Source organism: Heteronotia binoei, chromosome 19 (assembly GCF_032191835.1).
Source record: "Heteronotia binoei isolate CCM8104 ecotype False Entrance Well chromosome 19, APGP_CSIRO_Hbin_v1, whole genome shotgun sequence".
Taxonomy (NCBI): domain Eukaryota; kingdom Metazoa; phylum Chordata; class Lepidosauria; order Squamata; family Gekkonidae; genus Heteronotia; species Heteronotia binoei.
Window position 1 is genome coordinate 31,034,109 of NC_083241.1, and position 26,415 is coordinate 31,060,523.

Below are 26,415 nucleotides of genomic sequence, written 5' to 3' on the forward strand. Positions count from 1 at the left end.
CAGGTCTGACCCCACTTAGCTTCTTATGGCATCCCTGGGGGGTTTTCAAGGCACGAGACAAGCAGAGGTGGTTTGCCATTGCCTGCCTCTGCGTAGCAACCCTTGGTGGTCTCCCATTCAAGTACTAGCCAGGGCTGATCCTGCTTAGCTTCTTATGGCATCGCCGCAGGGTTTTCAAGGCAAGAGATGTTCAGAGGTGGCTTGCCATTGCTTGCCTCTGCGTAGCTCGGCTCTGGCCCCTGCCTGGCTGTGATTCCACATTATTTTCCACCAACAACAACAATAGAAATAGTCACAGAACTTTCAGCCAGAGAACAGGAGTGGATAAATAACTCACCAGGAAATATCTGAAGAGGTGAGCAGTGAGTCACCAAAGCTCCTACCCTCCTAGAAATTTTGTTAGTCTTTAAGGTGCTCCTGGACTCTTACTCTTTTCTACCGCATTCTCCAAACTTCCAAACTGCTGGCTGGCTTGGCTTGGAGAAGTGATTTAAAGAGAGAAATGCCTTCTCCAAGCCAGCCGACAAGATGGCAAGGGCTTTGAGAGCCACACAATACGTGTGAAAGAGCCACACGTGGCTCCCGAGCCACAGTTTGGCCACCTCTGGCGAGACTGGCAGTGACTCTCCAAGGTCTTAGGCAGAGGTCTTTCACATCACCTGCCACCTGATCCTTACTGGAGATCCTGGGGAATGAACCTGGGACCTTCAGTATACCAAGCAGAGGCTCTGCCACTAAGCCATGGTCCCTCCCCTGCAGCTTGCAGACGGAGGGGTTTTTCACACACACACCCCTCCCGCTTCTTTCCCAGCTATGCCTAATCCTGCCCGTGCACGGGTAGCACATATGGAACAGGGGTCCCATCCAAACCTAGATTGAAAAAAGCAGCAGGAGGGCTCAGCGGCTACTGGAGAAGACTGCAGATCAGCTGCTCATGAGGAAGAGGCCGGGAGTTGGGGCGGAGTGCTGAAGAACAGCTCCCCAGGAGACCTAGCAAGGAGAACTGGGCAAGAGTAAAAGCAGCTTCAGCCCTCAAGCGCAAGGAATGCCACGGATTGCAAGGATCGGGGCCTGCTCTCTCTCACCCCCACCCCAACCTCATTAAAGCCCTTCAAAATGGGCCACTCAGAAAGGGGCAGGCACACAAAAGGGAGAAAACCGTAGCAAGATGCAGGCTAATGAAAGGCTTGTGTTTCTTCTCTGGAGTCGATTTCCGACTGCTGAAGCCGTGCTTGGGGAAGATAAGCAGGGTTTTCAAGGCACAAACTTCCACACGTAAACAACGAGGGCAGAAACAGACATGGTGTCCCCCCCCCCCCCGCCCCATAAATAAGTATCCACAACCACTAAGGCAACCCGAGCCAGGGAAGGACAGCGCATGAGAGCCGGTTTCCTTATCATGCGCCCAGGAATTCTCAGATCCTACCTTGGCTCTTGCGCTCCCGTCAGCCCTGGGCTGGCAAGTGTTTAGCCTGGCCATCGGGTTGCTCTGGCATCGCCATCCTCCTCTTCCCCAGCTCCGCACATGCTCACATCGCACACCCACACTTAAAAGGGAACATACACAAGGCAGCTGAACCGCTTAGAGAGGTTTTTCCCCCCTTCCCCCGGAGCCTCACAAACATCTTCAAAAGCCATGGTGTGGAGCCTAACCTGACATGTTGCAAAGCAGGGAAATGCAAAGCTACAGAGGCAGAAGCTGGCGTTGCCCATCCGGAGAGGCGTTGCATAAAGGGCGCACGGACCAAGGAGAACTGGTTTCAAGCCCTCGTTCAGCTCTGAGGCGCACTAAACCAAATCCTTTTCTCCCTCTTGGCCTAGCCAGCCTCGGAGAATTGTTATGAAGATAATGCGGAATGGAACGAGAACTCGATGTCTGCCTTCCTGGGCAGAATCACAAACATCTAAGCACAAAATGGTGGCTTTCCTGTTCCCAGTGTGTTACTTGAAAAAGCAGCAAAAACCAGGACATCCACATATGAGGTAGGGGTCCTACATACCCAGGGGACGCCCCCGATAAGCAGAATGATTTTTGACCCTAACCTGTGAGCCGCCCTGAGCCTGCCTTCAGTGGGGAGGGCGGGATATAAATAAAAATAAATAAATAAATTTTGTATGAACAAAAGCAAAATAATAATAATAATCCCCAACCAGTCTGATGAGGACTAAACATGCCTTGGGAGTAGGGAATGTTGAGAGCAGATGTGAGTCAGGAAAGGGGGAGGGAGTTCCCCACCTACCATTGCAGCCCCAAATCTTCCCCAATGAGGGGAAGGGTCTGAAGTCTGGGGGAGGAGACAAAATTGGGAAAAAAGCACCTCCCTTTCTTTAACAGAAGTTTTCATAGGACCCTGGCCTTCATTCAAGTGGGATAAGTGGAAAATATTCCCTGCGTCTCTTAATGAGCCAGTCTAATCCTGGCAGGCACACATTTTCAGACAGTATGTTTCTTTTCTCCTAATTGCTGGCCTGGTGCTAGGAAACGGAACAGAAGGCACCGATGGGAGCCCCACAGGATCCGTCCAAAGGCCCATCCTGTCCACTGTCCTTTTCTCACACTGGCCAGCTAGATGCCCCTAGAATCCTACAAGCAGGCCACAAAGACAACTGATATTCCCCACCCCAAGCAACTAGCGGAGCTGAAAATCGAGGTTCTGTTCAACTGTTAGTGGAAAGTGCCATCAAGACACAACAGGCTTATGGAGACCCAGGGGGAATATCGTAGCAAAAGTGGTGCCGGAGCTCATTAGCACCACTCATTTGCATGACTCATTTGCATATGCCACACACCCACGACATCGCTGGAAGGTGTCCTAAATTATATCGGCTCAGCATCTACCTAAAAATGCTTCTTGAACTGGAATTGACATAATCAAACCTTACTCCCGTCATACTTTTTAAATTACTTTCTCCTCTGTGGCCACAGTGGCACGAGGAAGATTTCCATCTGTCTGTTTTATATGTTTTGGTAATTATCCCATTGGGGGTTGGAATATTGGGAAGTTTGTCAAATCTTAAGAGTTCAGCCAAATTCTCACCGGAGGTTTGCACAATGGAGGCCAGAAGCAAGTATCTGGAGTGGGGGTGGAGGTAAGACAGCAAGAGTACCATAAAATTTAGACGTTCCGGAGAGCCGCTCCTGTGAGCTCCTGCCCAAAATGTGGCCTGCGGAGCCCTCACCGGGTTTTCAAGGCAAGAGACATTCAGAGGTGGTTTGCCAAGAGAAGGATCTGAGTGGTGGAGAGTGCTGGGAAGGAACAGCTAGCTTATGGTGACCTCAGAGCTTTTCCAAGGCAAGAGACGAGCAGAGGTAGTTTGCTATTGCCTGCCTCTGCACAGTGACTCTGGACTCAACTAGGGTCAACCCTGCTGAATTTCTGAGATCTGACAAGATAGGACCAGCCTGGACAATCCAACGCAGGGCTGTTGATAAGCACTGGGGAATATCTGAGCCTGGGAGAGTTCCCTGGGACCTCAAGCCCCGCCAGAGTTCATTGGGCTGAATGGAGACTGGCTAGAGACCGAATCTTTTCCAAGGAAGAGAAAGAAGCAAGTTGTGCCACACTAGAACTATTTCTTGAATTTCAGAAACGAGCTGAAGAAACATACGTTATGAAGGAAAACGCGATACCTAAGACAGAGGGCACTGAATACATGTAACTGGAATATATAGTCCACCTGTCTTCCAAAACCCACACAGAATCACTGGGAGTTGTTGGCACGCAGCCTCGAAGAACTAAAACACAAGCAATATGTATCTTTCTGGGTCTCTGAAATCGATCTCCCATGAATCAACTCTGATCCCCCTTTCTGAGAGGTCTCTAAGCTAGCAGCCATCCCTCTATTTAGTACTGAAACAAATTCTTGCGGCCTTTTAGACCTGTTGTCGTAAATTATTGAGCTTTCATATGAATTGCGATTGAGATCTAATTATTATTTGTATTAGTTATTTTTCCTTGTTTCAGTCTTTATTTCAGTGTCTGTTTTCCGTGATTCTCTCCCTACTTGGCTTATCCCTCTATTTAGTGGCAGGGAATCCCACAGATTAAACCACCTGTCGCACGAAAAGCATGCTCTTTTCCTCATCTTAAATCGACTACCGATCCGTGTTATTGGATGCCTCGGGCTTCTAGTGTTAAAAGAGAGGGGGGGGGGGAGTTCCACTTGACTCTTTTCTCACGACCAAGCATGATCTAGAAAAATCTCTATCATGTCCCCCGCCCCACCACTCATTTATCCTGAACTTAAAAAGCCCCCCACCCCCAAGAGACAGCATTTCCTCCTCAGGAAGGGGCACCAACCCTTTGGTAATTTTCAGTGTCTTTTTATTTGCAACAGGAAGGAGGACTGGGTTTCAGGGAACCCAGCAGATGCATAAAAGACCAAGGGGGTGGAGACTCCAGAGGAGAGGCAGAGAAATGCATTGACTGCACCAGTCCCACCCACAACGATAATCACAGGCCACGGTCAAGTGCTTTCCCGTTTGCTAAGAGCTCCTTCCCAGGGCCGTAAATTGGCCTTGTTTCATAAGATCTTTTTTTGTCTGCCTCCAAAACGAACAAGCGTACAGCGTGTTCGCACCGTGAACGTGCCGAGGTTTCATGCGCTCGAGAGCAGGCCAGCAGGATCATTTCCCCACTAACGCCATAACCCAAAATCTGCACTGACCGTTGTGTGCGTGCGTGCATGTGTGAAAACAGTCTGCAATCCCAACAAACAAACAGAGAGCCAGTTTGGTGTAGTGGTTAAGTGTGGGGACTCTTATTTATTTATTTATTTATTTATTTATTTATTTATTTATATCAAGATTTATACCCCGCCCTTCTCACCTAGGTGTCTCAGGGCGGCTTACAACACAATAATTAAAACAATTTCAGTTTAAACAATTAAAATACCATTAAACCATAATTTAGTAAAAACAAGATAGAATAAAAACCGGCGGCCTATAGATACATTTTTTCATCCAGGATATTTTACATTGTCAGTTAATATCATAGGCCTGCCGGAAGAGGACTGTCTTACAGGCCCTGCGGAATTGCCCTAGATCCCGCAGGGCCCGCACCTCCTCCGGCAGCTGGTTCCACCAATAAGGTGCCGTTATTGAATAGGCCCGATCCCTGGTGGATTTTAGGCGGGCCTCCTTTGGCCCGGGGACTACCAACAGGTTTTGTGAACCTGAACGTAGTACTCTCTGGGGAACATGTGGGAAGAGACGGTCCCTAAGGTAGGCAGGTCCTAGGCCATATAGGGCTTTAAAGGTCATAACCAACACCTTGTACCGGACTCGGAATATTACTGGCAGCCAGTGCAGACCCTGGAGCCCCGGTCGAATGTGCTCCCATCTTGGGAGCCCTAATAACAGCCGGGCAGCAGCGTTCTGCACCAACTGCAGTTTCCGGGTTCGGCACAGGGGTATCTGGGAGAACCGGGTCTGATTCCCCACTCTTCCACTTGCAGCTACTGGAATGCCCTTGGGTCAGCCATAGTGCTCGTAGGAGTTGTCCTTGAAAGGGCAGCTGCTGCGAGAGCCTCTCAGCCCCACCCACCTCACAGGGTGTCTGTTGTGGGGGAAGGAAGATAAAGGCGATTGTGAGCTGCTCTGAGACTCTGAAATTCGAGTGGAGGGCGGGATATAAATCCAATATCATCATCATCACCATCATCATCAAAGAGAAATCTTGAAGTGCCTTAAAGACTAATGAGGTCTTATGCCATCAACACCGCTGGCGGATGAGAGCTCCCTTCTTCATGAGCAGTGAATGGATCCTCGCAGCATAGTGAAGATTCGCTCGTTGCGCCTAAAGAAATGGGGCTCTGGTCCCTGAAACCTTTCACTGTAATAAGGGCTTGTTACGCTCTTAGCTCCTCTCTGCCCACCCCAGAAATCTGCAATCATGGAGGCCACCCACAAACAAAACAGCAAAACAGAATGATAAAAGAATATAACGGTGGGGGCATTCATTCCCCATTTCCCAGGACACCTGAGGTGTAATTTTCTGCCCGCAGTCATCCAAGATTACCAAGTACATTCTTGATTTCATTTAAAAAAAAAAACCTAACTAGAATAGACCAGTGATGGTAAGAACCAAGGCTTGAATTCAGCAGGAGCTCACAGGAGCACAGCTCCTGAACCTCCAGCCAGGGTCTGCATGCAGTGGGGAGTTCCTGGGGCATATGCAAATGAGATATGATACTGAGCTCCTGCACCTTTTTGCCTACAAAATGACCCCTGGTAAGAACGCTAGACCGGTTCCATGAGACTTATGGCCCACCTTGTCCCACTGTCTGCTTCCAGCAAAGCGCATCACCCTTGTTAAGGCACCGTACACAGATGCTGAGGACATCATACACCACTGACCGAGGATTCAGCATTCAGGCAATCTGACTCAACTCCCTGTTGTGGTTGTCAACTCTAGGTTGGAAGATCTGAAAGTGAATCCTGGAGAGGGCTGGGTTTGTGGAGAGGAAGGAGCGTCTCAGGATCTCACGCCACAGAGTTCTCTCTCCAAAGTAGCCATTCTCTCTAGAACTGCTCTCTGTCATCCGAAGATAGGATTCCCTTTGTCTCTTCTGGGTAGCTCTAGGAACCATCAGGAACTCTATGGTCAGAACAGCCTGTAAGTAGGACAACGGCTTATTTTTCTATTTTTTTTCTCCCCAAGGTGATCATGCCCCCCCATTGGCCCCTACTTCCACCTGCTGATCACTTAGCATCAGTAGGCAAGGACTTCTAGGGTTGTCAACTTCAGGTTAGGAAATAACTGGAGATTTTGAGAGTGGCGCCTGAGGAGGGTGGGGTTTGAAGAGGGGAGGGCCTTCAATGGGGCATAATTTCATAGACCCCTCCTTCCAAGGTGGCCATTTTCTCCAGAGGAACTGATCTTTGTCACCTGGAGATCAGGTGCAATCCCAGGAGATCTCCAGCCACCATCTGAAGGCTGGAAACCTATCTCCATGGAAACTGATCTCTATGATAGGGTTGCCAGGCAGGGCCCTTGGCACTTCCAGGTAAGCTCGAGGAATAATCAGAAAGTCTAGGGTGAGGACTTCCTATAAGTAAACCAGGCTTTATTTTTCTTTTAAATTTTTCTTCCCCCAGGTGATAGTGCCCCTCAGTTCGGCCTCAGTTTCTACCTGCTGGTCAGCTGAGCATCAGCGAGAAAGGGCAGCAATCGCCAGCCATAAGCAGGCAAATGGGAGCTCAGTTGTAACCCCAGGAGATCTCCAGGTCCAAGCGGAGGTTGGATCTTCTGCTCCCCATGCAGGGGCACAGCGACGTGCCTCAGTCAAGCTGCACTGCTGAAGTTCATGCAGTTGGATATGGCAACTCTTCACACAAGCAGATGAGGGAGGGAAAGGGTTAAGAGAATTCCTCACTTGAGAACACTTGGCCTCACCCTCTCATGGGTTAGATCGGGGTGGCCAAACTTGCTTAAAGTAAGAGTCACATAGAATAAACTTCAGATGTTTGAGAGCTGCAAGACATGAATGTCTGATGCTCGAAAGCTACAACGAAGGAAGGAAAACAGATGATGGAAGGAGAGGTGGAAATAAAGCAGCTTTAACTTTAAATGCATTCTCCAAGCCATCAGCTGACTTGGCTTGGATAAGTGATTTAAAGACACAAGCGCTTTCTCCAAGCCAGCCAACAAGGCAGTGGGGGCTTCAAGAGCCACACAATAAGTATGAAAAAGCCACATCTGGCTCCCGAGCTGCAGTTCGGCCACCCCTGGGTTAGCTAGTGAGCCTCTCTGCCCCTTGTTTGCCTTGTGTTTTTTTTCTTACACGGGACTTCCCATCTTCTCTCTTTCCTGGGCTTGGAGCTGTAGCAAGTTAACCTTGTTGAAGTTAATCTGTTCCCAGTAAATTAAATGCACATGAATATGCCATGTAAGATGTGCTTCTGATTTCTGTAAGTAAAATTTCTCTCTCTGTTCCCCACTGGAGTCAGATTGTCGTTGTAATTGGGTTGAGCAGCATTTCCCCCCCTTCACCGGAAAACGCGGAGGATCAGGGGTACTGCACCAAGCTTCAGTGTTTCTCAGGCAAATGGTATTTTCTTTATGTTTAATCCAATACAGGCCACTCAGATCCTGACCGGCCCCACGGGCTGCCTGGACTTCCTACAGCCATGCCAGGCTTTGGGCTTCCTCTGCCAGGGGAAAAAAACCTCCAGCATCACGTGAGCCTGTAGAACTTGGTGTGTGCCTGACTGGGCGACCGCTGCCTTCTCAGTGCGCAGTGCCTGTTTCCACGGCAACAGTGGCAGCGCTGGCTGGCTCCCTGCATCAGGCCCGCCTGTAATTAGATCCACCGCCTCAGCTGTCAATCCTGGTTTAACAGCCTCCCATTTAACTCCGGGCTTCAGTAATTAGGGTTTACTAAACAGAATGTCAGGCAATTAGAACAGCAGGTCAATGGCTTCCCGTGTAACCTCTTTTAAGAGGAGATGTAAGCCACCTCTGCCGATCTCTATACAAGGGGCCACGGAGGGAGGGGGGAGGACCGGGGGAAGGGTTTGCCAAGTTCTTCCGTGGCCCAGCCATCTCAGGCTGGGGGAGGCCGAACCCCGGGGGCAGCGTTTATTCTGCGGAGGCCGCAGATCACAGGAAATAGCATCCAGGCAAAACTGAGCTATTCAAAAGGGCTTTTCTTTGCATGTTATAGGGTTAGCCGGTACAGAACGGTTCACAGACTTGCCCGGATAAATGATGGAGACTGTGGTCTGTACTGCTGCATAGGGCTTATTCTAAGTAGGAGCCGATTATGCAATTTCTGTCTTGCTTAATGTGTGATATGAATACTTATGTTCGGGGCTTTTTTTTTTCGTAGTCAGAACTCCTTTGGATATTAGGCCACACACCCCTGATGTAGCCAATCCTCCAAGTGCTTACAGTAGGCCCTGTACTGAGAGCCCTGTAAGCTCTTGGAGGATTGGCTCCATCAGGGGTGTGTGGCCTAATCTGCAAAGGAGCCCCTGCTAGAATTCTATCTCTGGACCCTTTACTAAGAGCCCTGTAAGCTCTTGGAGGGTTGGCTCCATCAGGGGTGTGTGGCCTAATATGCAAAGGAGCCCCTGCTAGAATTCTATCCCTGGAGCCTGTACTAAGAGCCCTATAAGCTCCTGGAGGGTTGGCTCCATCAGGGGTGTGTGGCCTAATATGCAAAGGAGCCCCTGCTAGAATTCTATTTCTGTCTGTATAAACAATTTTATTAGTAACATATGGTAGCAGAACTATATCTACAACTTATAAAAAGCTTAAGATAAAAGAAAGATCTTTCTACCCCATATCTTACTTTCCCCCCACCCCTCCCTCCGTTACTTGACCCCCGCCAGTGTTATTTTCTTTTAAAAAACAAGTATTAAAGGTACCCTTAACTATTAAGAAAAAACAAAAAAACCCCAAAAGTTATATTCTTATTTTAAAAATCTTAATCCTCATCAAAGATTGTCCAATGTCCTTTTATTTTCCACTCTTTTTCTACGTATCTTCTGAATTTCTTCCACTCCAACTTAAAAAGTTCCAAATCATAGTCTCTTAGTTTTCTTGTTAATTTGTCCATTTCACTCCATGACATAACTTTTGTAATCCAATCCCATTTCTCTGGTATTTTTTCTTGCTTCCACAGCTGCGCATACAATGTCCTAGCAGCTGAGAGCAAGTACCATATTAAAGTTCTATCTTCTTTTGGAAATTTTTCCATTTGTAATCCCAGCAGAAAAGTCTCTGCCACTTTATTGAATTCATATCCCAAAATCTTAGAAATCTCTTGCTGAATCATCTGCCAAAACATTTTAGCCCTTTCGCAAGTCCACCATATATGGTAGAAAGAGCCTTCATGCTTTTTGCATTTCCAACACCTATCTGGCATCTTGTTGTTCATCTTTGCTAATTTTTTTGGAGTCATATACCATCTATACATCATCTTAAAACAGTTTTCTTTAATACTATGACATGTTGCAAGTTTCATAGAATTTTTCCACAAATATTCCCAAGATTCCATCTTTATTTCTTTATTTACATTAATTGTAAATGTAAGCTAGAATTCTATTTCTGGACCCTGTACTAAGAACCCTGTAAGCTCCTGGAGGGTTGGCTCCATCAGGGGTGTGTGGCCTAATATGCAAAGGAGCCCCTGCTAGAATTCTATCTCTGGACCCTGTACTAAGAACCCTGTAAGCTCTTGGAGGATTGGCTCCATCAGGGGTGTGTGGCCTAATATGCAAAGGAGCCCCTGTTAGAATTCTATCCCTGGACCCTGTACTAAGAACCCTGTAAGCTCTTGGAGGATTGGCTCCATCAGGGGTGTGTGGCCTAATATGCAAAGGAGCCCCTGCTAGAATTCTATCTCTGGACCCTGTACTAAGAACCCTGTAAGCTCTTGGAGGATTGGCTCCATCAGGGGTGTGTGGCCTAATATGCAAAGGAGTTCCTCCTACAAAAAAAGCCTTGCTTATGCTATGCTTCAGTTCCTTCGAGTGGGTTCTGGACTTCTAAAATCTGAATGCTTCTGGTTACTGGAGGTCCCCGTTTTGTCGACTGTCCTCCTGACTCACTCTGAGTAATCTGCCTTCAGTCCGTGTGAGAGAGGCAAGCCAGAAAGAAGGTAAATAAAAAATTATTCAAGTTATTTATAGTCTGAGATTCTCACTGAGAGTCAAAGCAGATTACGCAGAATGAGTCAATTCAATCGACAGGATGGGACAGCCAATAAATAGTGACATAGGATTTGGGTTGTAGAACCAGGGGAGAAATTCCAGCAGGAGTTCCTTTGCATATTAGGCCACACCTCCCTGATAGAGCCAATCCTCCAAGAGCTGACAGGACTCTTAGTACAGGGCCTAAGGTAAGCTTCAAGAGGACAGGCTACATCAGGGAGGTGTGGCCTAATATGCAAAGGAGCTCTTGCTAGAATTCCACCCCTGCGTAGAAGCAAGTGGAAATCTAACACACAAAACTCAAACAAAACACGGGTATTAACATAACACATAAAATGATGCAAGATTATTGCATCTTGCATCATTGCAGAAAGGACCCCAGATAGGGTTGTCAGGTCCCCCCAGCCACTGGCAAGGGATTGGGGGGGGGGGGAGGGTAGAGTTGCCAGATCCAGGTTGGGAAACTTCTGGAGATTTAGGGATGGAGCTTGGGGAGAGCAGGGACCTTAGCGGGGCACGATGCCACACTGATCCAGGGCTTTTTTTTTTGTAGCAGGAACTCCTTTGCCTATTAGGCCACATCCCCTGATGTAGCCAATCCTCCTGGAGCTTACAGTAGGCCCTATAAGAAGAGCCCTGGCAGCTCTTGGAGGATTGGCTACATCAGGGGTGTGTGGCCTAATAGGCAAAGGAGCTCCTGCTACAAAAAAAAAGCCCTGGAAGGATCCAGTTTACAGCAAACAATACACGGTAAGTTGGTCTTAAAGGTGCAATCAACTCCTATTTTGTTCCAAAACACGGTAGTATAGGCTACAGTTCCTAACCATTTTGCCCAAGTGACTTTGTGATTCATTTTGCACAGTGCTTATCCTATTGGAAGAAAATACTTCTTTACACAGAGAATGATGAAAATGTGGAATTCACTGCCAGTGGATATAGTTGACGGCCACAGGAAGAGGCAGATTTATAAGGGGATTAAATAGACTCATGGAGGAAAGGTCTATCAGTGGCTACTAGCCATGGTGATTGAAGGGAATCTCCACGTTCAGAGGCAGTCAGCCCCTGAATCGCAGATCCAGGAGGTAACATCAGAGGAAGTCTAGGATGGGGTTCCAGAATCACCACCCCACCATCACCAAAGCCCCACCACACACCCATAGCTAAGAAAGGGTGGCCTTTGCCTGGGTAGAAGTTGGCACCAGAAGGCATCTGCCTGAGTCCCAGGTAGGACAGGTTGAGATGGCCCTTCTTGTTTCCTCCCCAAATCCTTGGGGTACTGGGTGGTTGGGCTCCTCCCAATGTGGGGCATGTGGCAACAGTCCATGTTACCGGTTGGCTAAGACTGCCAATGGCTACAGCCTTTATTTGGAGCTAGGGATGCCAGCCTCCAGGCAGGACCTGGGGATACCCCGGAATTACAGCTCATCTCTAAGCTACAGATATCAGTTCCTCTGAACCAGGTGTGTCAAACATGCAGCCCAAAGACCGGATCAGGCCCCCAGGGGGCTTTTATCAGGTCTGCAAGCAACTCTATCATCTGCTTTCTTCTTTCTCTCTTGCTTCCTTCTGCATCGCAGTGTGCTTTGCCAGGCTTGCTCAATCAAGCTACAGAGCAAAGCCTCTATTTTTCTCCATTGGCTGACCAGTACATGAAGTAGCTTATTTACAAAAGCTCACAATGCCCAGCCATTTCATGTTCTCTGGGTCTTAAGCTCAAAGCATTGACCATGAGATTTCTGTAATGAATGTCAATAATAACGCCGAAGTAGGTTTGCAACTTACGGACACACACCTGAACAGCATACTCAAGATTGCTACAGCACAGACACTGTCTCCAGATTTTGATGCAATAATTTAGAGCAAGCGTTGTCAGTTATCAGAAACTGTTGAATAAACAAAACATTGCAAGAGAGCTAATCTTTTGAGCATATTTTATTTTTTAAAAGCTTTAAATGTGTTTGTGTCCTTTATAAAGTTTAAATCTCCACTATCTGGAATTACATTTTATGACACGTGGCCCAGCCCGACAAGGTCTCATTTATGTCAGATCCAGCCCTCATGAGTTTGATATCCCTGCTCTGAAGAAAATGCATGCTCAGAGGGTGGACTCTGTGGCATTGTACTCCACTGAGGTCCCTGTCTTCCCCGGACTCCAGCTCTAAATCTTCAGGAGTTTCCCAACCTGGATCTGGCAGCTCTACCATCCATCCCCCGCAAGTGGCTGGGGAACCAGGCACCCCCATCTGGGATCCTCTCTGCAAAGCCCATTGTCCAGCCCTGATGACACCAGAAATCCCCCAGAGATTTGTGGGGCATCCCCAGGTCTCGGATTCAGTGGGAGCTCACAGGAGCGCAGCTTCTGAACCTTTCTGAGGGTTCCCCCTCTTCCTCCCTACCTTGTCCATTGAATAGTAGGTGCAGCAGCATAACAATCCCTAGAAGAGCTCCACCACCTATTTTTCTACAAAAGGACCACTGGGCCTCCCTATAACTCCCTGTCCCATCAAACCTCTCTTGACTAAGTCTCATCTAACTTTCTAGTGGACCCCAAACAAATATCTCAAAATTTGGCAAAAAAAATAATAATAATCAGGCTTTACTTTTGGAGCTTTCAAATTGTACTTTGGGAGTGCCAAGTTTGTGGGGCACCGTTCCAAAGAGCGTGCAAACAGTTTCCTCTGGAGTCTTGCTGGATTTTTTTAAAAAAAGGACTTCTATGCCATGCATTATTTATGCATTACTCCTGCTCAACCAATGGCGTGCCTGCGGAGCCATTAAAAATCACAAAACGAAAATTAAACAGGGCTGTTACCCGGAGATATTTATTCAGCATCACCTGATAGAGGAACATCAATCTCACCCCAACCCACTTTCCCTGGCTCAATTCAACGTAAATATTTAGACTGTAACGTTGCACTGTATTTTTTTTAAAAAGAGGATAAATTGTCTATGGTGAGACACAGAATCTCAGTTTTTAAACTGCTATTTGCTGAAATTGACTTGACGCGGATGGCTCAGGCTAACCTGATCTTGTCAGATCTTGGAACCTAAGCTGCGTCAGCCTTGGCTAGTATTTGGATGGGAGACCTCCAAGGAATACCAGGATCATGACATGGAGGCAGGAAATGGCATATCACCTCTGAAATGTATCTTGCTTTGGAAACCCTACACAGGGGTGTCAAACATGCGTCCCAGGGGCCAAATCAGGCCCCTGGAGGACTCCTTTCAGGTCCTTGAGCATCTCACTGTCATGTGCATCCTTCATTCTCTTTTGCTTCCTTCTGCGTCACAGCTTGCTTTGCCAGGCTTGCTCAATCGCACAGAAGCTACAGAGCAAAGCCTCTATTTTCTCCATTGGCTAAGGCTCCTCCCCAGGAAATAGCTTGCTTTTATGACACACATGGCCAGGCCCAATATGTCATTTATGTCCAATTCGGCACTCATAATAATAGAGTTCAACATCCCTGCCCTGCAGGGTTTTGCCTACTCGCAGGTAGCATCTCACCAGGGTGTTCCCCAGACTTGAGATCTTCTAGCTACAGGTGAACTGTGACTTGACACCATTTTCCACCACCACCACTTATACTAAATCAGCTGTATTTTAAAGTAGCTCTCTTTTTAAAAAATAGTATATAGTAATAGTGATTATAATGCAACGCAATATATTTCTCTAACATAACACTGCACCCTACTGCTATGAAAAGGATGCTGTTTGTTAACGCCGTGCTTGAGAGGAGACGAATGGAGTGTAACAACAGAGTCTTAGTTTTTGACTCTGAATAATTAAGGATACCTTTGCACATCTGTCTCCGAATGTTGACATATTTACTGCTGTACTGTTCCCCCCCCCCAAATTAAATCTGAACAAATGGTGACCTGATGACTGTAGCTTGTTATTGCTGTTTGGCCTTTGCATATATCAAAACTTTTTTATTATTGTATGCTAATTTGCTGTTCACCTATGTAGAAGCACTGTTAACTTCCATTTCAATGTATCTGAGGAAGCGTGCGTGCACACAAAAACTCATACCTCGAATAAAACTTCATTGGTCTTAAAGGTGCCACTGGACTCAAACTTTGTCCTGCTGCTTCAGACCAACACAGCTTGCCCACCTGAAACTGAGGCAGACTACTGGCCCATCCATTAACTATTTCCTACTCAGACACGTAGCATCTGGACAGCAACATGAAGACCTCCCCCGGCATCTGCCTCCAAGGTCCTAGACCCAGAGCTGCCATGAACTGAGTCTGGATCCTTCAGCATAGTTTGGTGTATTGGTTAAGTGTGCGGACTCTTATCTGGGAGAACCGGGTTTGATTCCCCACTCCTCCATTTGCAGCTGCTGGAATGGCCTTGGGTCAGCCATAGCTCTGGCAGAGGTTGTCCTTGAAAGGGCAGCTGCTGTGAGAGCCCTCTCCAGCCCCACCCACTTCACAGGGTGTCTGTTGTGGGGGGAGAAGATATAGGAGATTGTAAGCCGCTCTGAGTCTCTGATTCTGAGAGACGGGCGGGGTATAAATCTGCAGTCTTCTTCTTCTTCTTCTTCTTCTTCTTCATATAAAGCATGCGAGCCAAATCTTGTGTTGTCTTAATTCCTTGTAGCTCAGAATTTGTCTGCACAGGCAGGCAGCTTCTTAATTCCTTGTAGATCAGTATCGCCTACTCTGGCAGGCAGCATTTCACCAGGGTCTTTTCCCAACCCTTGAGATCTTTCAGCTACAGGTGTCAGGGATGGAAGCCGGGGACCTTCTGAATGACATCCTTCACTATGACCTATCTAACACAGAATTGCTTGCTCTGACTGGAAGCAACTGTCCAGAGTTTCAGGCAGAGACAGTGTAATTTTGCTAACAACAGGTCTTCCCAAAAACTGGCTTCCCAAGCTGAGATGCAAGGGATTGAACCTGGGACCTTCTGCACGCAAAGCAGATGCTCTACCACTGAGCTGGGGTCTTTCACATCACCAACCACCCAGTCCTTTCCTTTCCTGGAGACAGAGGGGATTGAACCTGCAGCCTTCTGGATGCCAAGCCTGTGTTCTACTGCCGAGCTGCCTCCCTTCCAAGTTCTCCGCAGGCATTTACTGTGCAGCGTAGCTGAAACAACTCTGCTGTGCATGGAACTGAATACCGAATAGCCCAATTGAATATTTTATACTCGGGTTCGGCTCCCTCCCTGCCTATAACCCCCTCGATCCAACAGCCTTCATAACCGGGAACCCTGACAAGAACTCGCCGTTAAGAGGATATAAATTTGAATGTTTGCAAGTAAATTTAGATTAAGGGGGGAGAAACATGTCAGAGATCATTTCTCTTCCCCCCCGCCCCTCCCCAATGCGCTGCTCTGCTTCCCAGTCGAAAAACCAACAAGGGGAAGAAATTTTCCTGCTCCCCCCCCTGGGCTCTAGCTCATAACAGCCATCTCAAAAAGGGATCCCGTGGTTATCTCCCCATGGTGAATGCCGCCATTGTATACATTATTATCATTATACATCACTTCCATAGCACATTCCGGCATATAAATTGCTCTACCCTACTTATCTCATTCATGTGTTCTCCCAACAACTCTCGTGAACCACACTAGGCTGAGAAAATGTGGAGAGAAGGTTTCCTCCCCCTCGCCTTCCTTTATAACACCAGATTTTTTGGGGAGGGGCGGGGGGTTGTTGCCCAGTGGAATGGATCGGCAGTAGATGCAGGACCAAAGAACACCATGCACAGTTAATTCATAAAATCCAGTGCCTCGAGATGACAAAAGGCTTCATTACTTGGAATGGGGGTTAGGCGAATCTGGAGGGGATGTGCCGTGGCTCAGTGTGAGAACATCTGCTTGGGGTGCAGAAGGTCCCAGGTTCAGTCCCTGGCACCTCCATATAACAGACAGGAGGTGATGTGAAAGATCTCTGGCTAAGACCCCTGCAGAGCCATTGCTAATCTGAGTAGACATTAGTGGGGATTCAGTATAAGGCACTTTCAGGTATGTTTAGGACAGGTGTGGCCAAACTGTGGCTCAGGAGCCACATGTGGCTCTTTCATACATATTGTGTGGCTCTTGAAGCTCCTACCACCCCATCAGCCAGCTTGGAAAAGGCATTTGTCTCTTTAAATCACTTCTCCAAACCAAGCCAGCCAACAGCGTGAAGAATGCTTTAAGGTTAAAGTTGCTTTCTTTCAACCTATCCCTCCCCCATTTGCCTTCCTTCCTTCCTTCCTTCCTTCCTTCCTTCCTTCCTTCCTTCCAACTCTGATGTTCATATCTTGCGGCTCTCAACCGTCTGACATTTAATCTATGTGGCTCTTATGTTAAGCAAGTTGGGCCACCCCTGGTTTAGGATGTGGCTCAGTGGAAGAGCCTCTGCTTGGCATACTGAAGGTCCCAGGTTTAATTCCTGTCCAGTTAAAAGGATCAGAAGGTCCCTGGTTCGATCCCTGCCATGTCCAGTTAAAAGACCTCTGCCTGAAACCCTGGAGAACTGCTGCCAGTCTGAGTAGACAATACTGACTTTGATGGGCCAGTGGTCTGATTCAGTATATATAAGACGTGTTCATGTGGAGAGGAGAGGTCTATGAAGGACTATCTTCTGCGGCAGAGAAATGGAACCTCCAAGTGCAGAAGCAGTGTGCCATGGAAGATTTTTGGGGAGACCTGTCCTAAACAGAGGTATGCCCTTCTAGATCCAATGAAGTCAATGAGCATAGAAGGGTTGCACTTAGGATTGCACTGAAAAGCTTGGTTTAAAACCCTACGGGGTCACCATATGTCTGCTGCAACTTGATGGCACTTTGCACACAGATCCCAAAGTCATAAAGGGCAAATGAAGGAGGCTGGTTGAATGGAGAGAAGCATTAAAATGAAAACAAAAAAGCTGAACAAGGAAACAGGAGTAGACTGTGATTGACAGAAGAGGGGCCAGAACAATGCAACCCACCAGAAGAGGAGAGGAAAGGAAAAGCACAAGATATCCACAGAGGGTTGCCAACCTCCAGGTGGCACATGGAGATCTGCTATTACAACTGATCTCCAGACAACCAGGTCAGTACCCCTGGAGAAAATGGCTGCTTTGGAGGGTGAGCTCTATGGGATTGTACCCTGCTAAGGCCCCTCCCCTCCCCAAAGCTCACCCTCCCCAGGCTCCATCCCTCAAATTTCCAGGCCTTTCCCTACCCAAAACTGGCAGTCCTATCCACAGAGCACTAACACACAGGAGAGGCCATGCGGTGTAGTGGTCGGAGTGTCAGACTAGGACCAGGGAGATTCAAGTTTGAATCTCCACTCAGCCAAAGAGGCCTGCTAAGTGACCACTAAGCATAGAGGCCAGTCACATTTTCTCATCCTGACCTATCTTATAGAGTTGTTGTAAGCCACTTTTTGAGGGAGGGAGGAGGCATATAAACAAAAATACATAAATAAGACACTATTGAGGGTATAAGATTAAAGATAGCATTGTATAGTGCAGGGGTGGCCAAACTGTGGCTCTTTCACACATATTGTGTGGCTCTCAAAGCCCCCACCGCCCCACTGGCCAACTTGCAGAAGGCATTTCTCTCTTTAAATCACTTCTCCAAGCCAAGCCAAGCCAAGCCAGCTGGCAGCTTGGAGAATGCATTTGAAATTAAAGTTGCTTTGTTTCCACTTCTCCCTCCCTCCTTTCTCCATCTATTTTCCTCCCTCCCTCCCTTGTCTTGAGGCTGTCAAACATCTGACATTTATTCAATGTGGCTCTTAAATTAAGCAAGTTTGGCTACCCCTGGTATAGTGGTTACAGTGCCAGGCTGGGATCTCAAAGAACCAAGTTCAAATCCACATTCTGTCATGGAAGACTCACAGGGTGACCTTTGGGACCATCACACTCTCTCAGCCTAACCTACCTCATAAGAGAGTCAGTCTGGTGTAGTGGTTAAGAGCAGCAGACTCTAATCTGGAGAACCAGGTTCAATTCTGCACTCCTCCACATGCAGCCAGCTGGGTGCCCTTGGGTCAGTCACAGAGCTGTTCTCTCAAGAGCAGTTCTCTCAGAGCTCTCCCAGCCCCACCTACCTCACGGGGTATCTGTTGTGGGGAGAGGAAGGGAAGGCGATTGAACATGAACATATAAAGCTGCCTTATACTGAATCAGACCCTCGGTCCATCAGAGTCAGTAATATCTATTGAGAATGGCAGCAGCTCTCCAGGGTGAGGTTTTTCACGCCTATTTGCCTGGACCCTTTTTAGTTGGAGATGCCGGGGATTGAACCTGGGACCTTCTGCTTACCAAACAGATGCTCTACCACTGAGCCACTGAGTCATCGTCCCTTCCCTAAAAGATTGTAAACCACTCTGAGCAAAGGATGGAGTATAAATACAATCTCTTCTTCTGTTGTTATACGGATAAAATAGAACATGAGGAATGGTGAGATAACCCTTGTTGGGTTTCCATTGGGGAGAAAAGTGGAATAGAAATAAGAAATAAGTAATATGAACATGTACAGTGACTTAGAATGAGCTAGAACCAGAAGGCACAACAGTGGAAAGAAGAAATTACATTCTTTGAGCTGACTCTCTGTTTGGCAGATCTCATAACTGTTGGATTTCCTATACCCAAACCTTATCTATTGAGTTATGCTAACCTTGGATCTCTAAAAGAAAAGAGAAGCCATGTTGGATCAGGCCAATGGCCCATTCAGTCCAACACTCTGTGTCACTTGGTGGTCAAAACCCAGGTTCCATCAGGAGGTCCACCAGCAGAGCCAGAACTTCAGAAGCCCTCCCACTGTCCCCTTCCCTCCCAAGCATCAAGAAGACAGAGCATCACTGCACCAAACATAAGAACATAAGAGAGGCCATGTTGGATCAGGCCAGTGGCCCACCCAGTCTAACACTGTGCCACAAAGTGGCCAAAACCCAGGTGCCATCAGGAGGTCCGCCAGCAGGTCCAGAACTCCAGAAGCCCTCCTACTGTGGCCCCCCAAGCACCAAGAACGCAGAGCATTACTGCCCCAAACAGAGTGTTCCATCTATACTTTGTGGCTAATAGCCACTGATGGCCTCTGCTCCATACGTTTCGCCAATCCCCTCTTGAAGCTATCTATCTACTCATGTTTTTTGTGTGTGTGTGTTTTTGTGGCTGCTGGATGTGGTATCAAATGGAACTTGTGGGGGCAAACTCAGTAGAAAAATACATGAATGGCATATTGAAAGTCTCAGATTCATCTCCAGTCGAGGTATTTCAGGGTTTCAAAGTTGGCCAAATCTGAGACTTTAGACTCGTGGCCACTCAGGGCTGATAACACGGAGCTAAACAAGCCATCGTCCCGGCTGGGTCTAACATTAGATCCTCAATCACAGAGAAACTGACAGTCCTCTATGAAAACCAGTCACTGACAGTATCTCTGCCTGGTGCATTGTGGGAATATCCTCCGGGAATCCAGAGAAGCAAGCATCCTTGACTGCAAATCACCATTGTAATACAAGCAGATTTAAAAGGCTATCTGAGCAATAAAGCTAACTAAATAGATGAGATCATTGGATCAGCGGAGAATGATTTACCAGTCTGGACATAAAAGAAATGAAACGGTTTCCAATTGTCAGGTGGGTAAGTACCAGGCCGGGGGGAGGAGGGGCAGGCAGTAGATGTAAAGGAGGATGTCAGCACAGCAACCAGGAGCTGAGCACTGAAAGAACTTTCACATGCAGGACAAAATGATCAATTACCAAATTTCTCTAACTGGTGAAATGTCTGCAGTATCAAAGCTAAGAGGGATATATCTAGATGGAGCAGCTGTCTTAATCTTTAGCAGTACAGCAAAACAGGAGTTAGATTGTGCCTTCCTCACCAGCGGTGGCCCCAAGTGGCTTACAGCGTTCTCCTCTCCCCTATTTTATCTTCACAACAACCCTGTGAGGTAGGTTAGGCTGAAAGTGTGTGACTGGCCCAAGGTCGCCCAGTGAGCTTCTGTAGAAGAGTAGGGGATTTGAACCTGGGTCTCCCAGATCCTAGTCCTATACTTTAACCACCACACCACATGCTCTTCTTACAGACTAATGATGTTGAAGTCTGCATTAAAAATACAGTTGGGATGAGTTTTTGGCAGTTTCAAAAAGACACTGGACTCCTGTTTTGTTAATTGAAATTCTGTTCATGAATATATAAAGCTGCCTTATACCAAGTTGAATTATTAATCCAAATGACTCAATATTGGCTCTTGGGACAACCGGCATTATTCTAGGGTCCCTGGAAGAAAAAGGACTTCTCCAGGGACTGCTGTCTGAGATCTTTGAAGTGGAGATGCCAAGATTGGAACCCAGGACTTCCTACACACAAGATGAAAGCACTCTGCCCCAAAATTACAAGTGCTGAAGTGATTCCAGAGGAAAAATATTCCTAGGGCAACACATTCCAAAAGTTTCTCACTGTTTTTATTAACTGCCACAACAGAAATCCACAAACAGGCAACTCGGATCCATTATCAGCCATGCAACTGCACAACAGCATAGAGATCAGTCTACCTTTGAATGCCATCCTTTGCTGATACTGCAAAAATTAAAACCTTAAGGCAACTAAGCCGCCTTATACCAAATCAGACTTTTCGTCCATCCAGGAGCCGGATAGTCTACTCAGACTTGCAGCGGCTCTCCAGGGTCTCAGGCAGAAGTCTTTCACATCATCTTTTAACTGGAGATGCTGGGGACTGAACCTGGGACCTTCTGCATGCCAGGCACTGAGCTGTGGCCCCTCCCCTCCTTGGTGTTCAGTGCTATCATTAGAAACCTTCAATTGGTTTTTAAGAAAGCATCTGATGCATGATTTCTGAGAGCAAGTGCTGCCTTGTAAATGGAACTGGATAATGAGAATGAGAAGGATAATGTGGTCAGTCAACGGTGGGGGGTAGTTAATGGTTCTTTGACAAGTGGTCCAGCAGGAGATTAAGCAGCCAGAATTTTAATGTATTTAGATACACACACACACACACACACCACTTTTGCTCAGGCTGGCCGGATCGCATCAGATCTTCGAAGCTAAGCAGTGTCGGCTCCACTTAGTACTTGGATGGGAGACCACCAAGGAACTCCTGGGTTGCTATGTAGAGGCAGGCAATGGCAAACCACCTCTGCTTGTCTTTGCCCTGAGCTGGATGGCCCAGACTAGCTCGATCTCACCAGATCTTGGAAGCTAAGCAGGGTCACTCCTGGTTACTGCTTGGATGGGAGGCACCAAGGGAGTCAAGAGCTGCTATGCAGAAGCAAACAAAAGCAAACAACCTCTGTTCTTCTCTTGCTGTGACCTGAATGGCTCAGGCTAGCTCAATCCCATCAGATCTTGGAAGAGGAGGAGAAGGAGAAGGAAAAGAAGAAGAATTTATACCCTGCCCTTCTCTCTGAATCAGTCTCAGAATGGCTTACAATCTCCTTTACCTTCCTCCCCCACAACAAGCACTCTGTGAGGTGGGTGGGGCTGAGAGAGCTCTCCCAGAAACTATCCTTTCAAGGACAACTCCTACAAGAGTTATGGCTGCCCTAGAATTTTATTTGCACAAAATTGGAAATCTAAAACGCTTCCAAAGAGGGAAGAAATAATTCAAAAAATCGTGCAGGTGGCCGAAATGGACATACTAGCTAATATTATTAAAGGTAACTTGAAGGAGGAAGCAAAAAAAAGATGGGAAAAAGTATATTCATGGCTGGAAAAAAATTGAATTTAAACTGATAATGATAATTGTTTCAATATTATTAATACTAGTGACTGTATTAGAAAGAAAGAAAAGATATTAACTTTCGATCTGGGATTTTAACACCACAGTATCACCCCACTCGGGATGTATGTTGTTGTTATAGGATAAGGATAATCCTTTCTATGGTATATAATTTATTGTTTTTGGATGTGGACGATGTCGTTTATCTGTTGATGGATGTTATTTTGTTTTGTCTGTATGATTTGAAGGATGTAATAAAATAACAGAAACTGAAAAAAAAAAAAAAAGGTGCAAGTGGAGGAGTGGGGAATCAAACCCGGTTCTTCCAGATAAGAGTCCGCACGCTTAACCACTACACCAAACTGGCTCTAAGCAGGGTCACCTCTGGTTGCTACTTGGATGGGAAGCATCAAGGAAGCCCAGGGTCGCTACGCAGAGGCAAGCAAGGGCAAAACACCTCTGAACGACTCTTGCCATGAAAACCCTATGGGGCTGCTGTAAGTCAGCTGCAACTCAATGGCACTTTCTACCACCACTCAGCTTTTCTCCCCGATGGGAACTTGAAGCAGCTGGCAACGTTGCTCTCCCCTTATCCATGTTACCCTCACAATAACCCTGGGAGATAGGATGGCCAGTGTCACTCAGTGAGTTTCATGGTAGAGCTGAGGAATCGAACTCGGGTCTCCCTGGTCCAATGGGACTCTATAATTTGTTCGGTGTTTTCAGGGTCCATAATCAAAAGTTCCGTGTGCTGTTTAGCTACTAAATGGACCATGACGAAACAGAGAAAATTTCAAAAAGAGTCTCATCTATCACGGACTGGCTCAGGGAAAGTTTTGTTTTGTTACCAAAATAGACATGCTAATGGGCTTCACGCATTCTCCAAAAAGAAATGGAAACTGGAAGGATTTACTGCCAAGATGGTTACACTTTGTGAAATACTGCAATAATCATTGTAGGCCTTTTCAATTAGAGGAAGAGCTAGAGGGAGGGGCCGTGGCTCAGCAAAAGAACAGCTCCTTTGAATGCAGAAGGTCTTTGTTCAAGCCCCGAAGTCTCCTGATGAAAAGGTATTGAGGATGCTCTTCTCTCGAGAGCTTTTGCCAGTCACTGCTGACTGCGCTGGGTAAGATTAGGGTTGCCAGCTCCCCCAGGGGAGGCAGCGGACTCCTGATGCCAGCCCACCCCCCCATGAGCTGAACAGCAAGGGGACTTTCCAAGAGAAAACAGAAAGCTCAGACCATTTTGCTGGTGATGTAGTGATGTCACTTCCTGCATGCACAGGAAGTGACGTTATCACACAAGTGATGTCCAAGTGACACACTGGTAGTTAGGCAAAAACTGTATAGTAGAAGCCATTTTTACAACGGAGTTTTTGCCCGAGTACCAGAGTGTTGCTGAGATGGCACAGCTTGATGATGTCACTTCCTGTGCATGCCAGAAATGGTGTCTCCATGCTGTCTGGGCCTTCCTGTCTCTCTTGGTAAGCCCCCCCCCCTCTGGGGGACCAGGCAACCCTAGGCGAGATAGACCATTGTTCTGATCTAGTGCAAGACAGCCCCAGGTGATATTTTCTTTATTTACTTCACTGATAGATCCATCCCTCATTGAGACTCAAGGTGGACTGCAACATTTCAGTACACGATGTTCTGATGTTCTGCAGGGCTTTTTTTTTGGTAGTAAAAGTCCAGCAGGAACTCATTTCCATCAGTTCCGGCTGGCTTGGTGCCACACCCCCAGGCACCAAGTCAGCCGGAACTGCATTCCTGTGCATTCCCAGGGCTTTCTCTGTAGCAGGAACTCCTTTGCATATGAGGCCACACACCTCTGATGTAGCCAGTCCTCCTGGTGCTTACAGTAGGCCCTGTATGAAGAGCCCTGTAAGCTCCAGGAAGACTGGCTACAGCAGGGTGTGTGGCCTCATATGCAAAGGAGCTCCTGCTACAGAAAAAGCTCTGTGCTTTCCTATAGGGTGGCAGCAACCGTTCAAATAGGGTTGCCAGGTGTAGATCTCCAGCTCCCCTGGAGAAAATGGCAGCTTGGGAGGGTGGATTCTGTGGCATTGTACCCTGCTAAGGTCTCTGCTTTCCACAAACCCCACACTCCCCAAGCTCCACCCCCCCAAAAAAAAATCCCCAGGAATTTCTCAGCCTAAAGTTGGCAACTCCATGTTGCAGGCTTGCCAACTTCTGTGGGAGAAATCTCCAGGTGGGATCTGGAGTCCTCTAGGGATCACAACCGATTTCCAGACTAGAGATCCATTTTCCTGGAGGAAACTGCAGCTTCAGTGGTTAAACACTGTGGTATGCCGTGAGTTCTAGGTGAAGAAGAAGAACGTGCCACTGAATCACAACTGACCCATAGCGATCCTTTCCATGGGGCATTCGAGGGGTGAGACGAGCAGAGGTGGTTTGCTGTCGATTCTCTGTCCACCTATTCTCTGTATAGCCTAATAGGCAAAGGAGTTCCTGCTACAAACTGGAGAGCCAGTTTGGTATAGTGGTTGAGTGCGTGGACTCTTATCTGGGAGAACCGGGTTTGATTCCCCATTCCTCCACTTGCATCTGCTGGAATGGCCTTGGGTCAGCCATAGCTATTGCAGGAGTTGTCCTTGAAAGGGCAGCTGCTGTGAGAGCCCTCTCAGCCCCACCCACCTCACAGGGTTTCTGTTGAGGGGGGAGAAGATATAGGAGATTGTAAGATGCTCTGAGGCTCTGATTCAGAGAGAAGGGCGGGGTATAAATCTGCAGTCTTCTTCTTCTAACTAGGGCCGATCCTGCTTAGCTTCCGATATCTGATGAGATCAGGCCAGCCCGGGCCATCCAGGTCAGGGGTATACATCTACCCGTATTAATTAATTGTAATATTATGGAGTAAAATAGGCAAGGAAAATACACCAGAGTGTAGCTACATCACAAACATTAATTAGTTCAAATTTGTCAAAGAATTCAGGTTTTCACAGCTGGTAACATCATTAGGGTTTGTAGAATCTTTCGGGATCAAGTGCCGTGTTCTACTGGAGAAAGTTTTACTTCCAGACGTTTCGTTCTCAGCTGCGGAGAGCATCCTCAGTGGCGTTGCAGCCGGAGCAGGCGCTCAGACCTTCTTGGCTGCTGTGCATTGAGTGGGGCCAGGGCTGCTGGAGAGCTGCTATTTGTAGGCTGGAGGGGGTGTGATGAAAGGGCAATTGTTTTGTGCTTCCAAGCCCCACCAAACAATGGGCACATCCACAAAACAATTGCCCTTTCATCACACCCCCTCCAGCCTACAAATAGCAGGTCTCCAGCAGCCCTGGCCCCACTCAATGCACAGCAGCCAAGAAGGTCTGAGCGCCTGCTCCGGCTGCAACGCCACTGAGGATGTTCTCCGCAGCTGAGAACGAAACGTCTGGAAGGAAAACTTTCTCCAGTAGAACACGGCACTTGATCCCGAAAGATTCTACAAACCCTAATGAAGTTCAAATTTGGTTTTAAACTGCCGTCACTTTCGCTAAGGAACCGGTGGGAATTGTTTACTGAGCAGCAGGAACGAGTCTTCCCTCTGTAAGGGAAACAGAATCCCCAGAATTTCTTTGTGGAAACTTTGCAGCTGTAGCAGAAAGAGGGCCCAAGTCTCTAGCTGTCAGTTTGGGGACTGAACAATTCCGGCTACTCTTCCTAGCCGAGATTTACTCAGATATGACTGGCTGGGAACGCTCGTGGAAGATTTTACTAGTTCCCTATCTCCGCTCGGCAAAGCCCTGCTTCCAAAAAACCAGCTGCTGCAATTCATTTACTTGTCTAAAAAATTGATACACGGCCTCTCCACAGGCCAGTCTGAGGGAGTTTGCGAAGTAAAAACAATACAGTAAATCCATTAAAGCCACCATTTATAAGAGTATCAATATTGAAACGAGCCAAGACCCTGCCAAAGGCAGACAAACAACATTCGGCAGGATTAAAAACGATATCTCTCCAACAGCCCTCAGGCCAGAAGACCATAAAGAAAGCTTTGAAAACATGGGAATCTTCAGGTAAAAGGTGGGGGAAAGAGAAGGCCTGGCACCAAAAATGACAGCAATGGAACTCTCACAATCATCCAGGTTT

General features: G+C 47.3%; 1 protein-coding gene across 11 annotated transcripts in view; it reads right to left on the reverse strand.

The window, feature by feature from the left end:
* Positions 1–26,415, reverse strand: part of CELF6 (CUGBP Elav-like family member 6) — a 232,502-nt gene that overhangs the window by 171,959 nt on the left and 34,128 nt on the right. For 2 of the 11 annotated variants that reach the window (XM_060260033.1, XM_060260032.1), the window contains exon 1: positions 1,427–1,508. The exons of the other annotated variants lie outside the window; for them this stretch is intronic. In XM_060260033.1, the coding sequence (XP_060116016.1) occupies positions 1,427–1,480 (54 nt within the window). In that variant the 5' untranslated portion in view covers positions 1,481–1,508. Of the gene's footprint in view, positions 1–1,426; positions 1,509–26,415 lie in introns of those variants that run through there. 11 annotated transcript variants of the gene reach the window in all.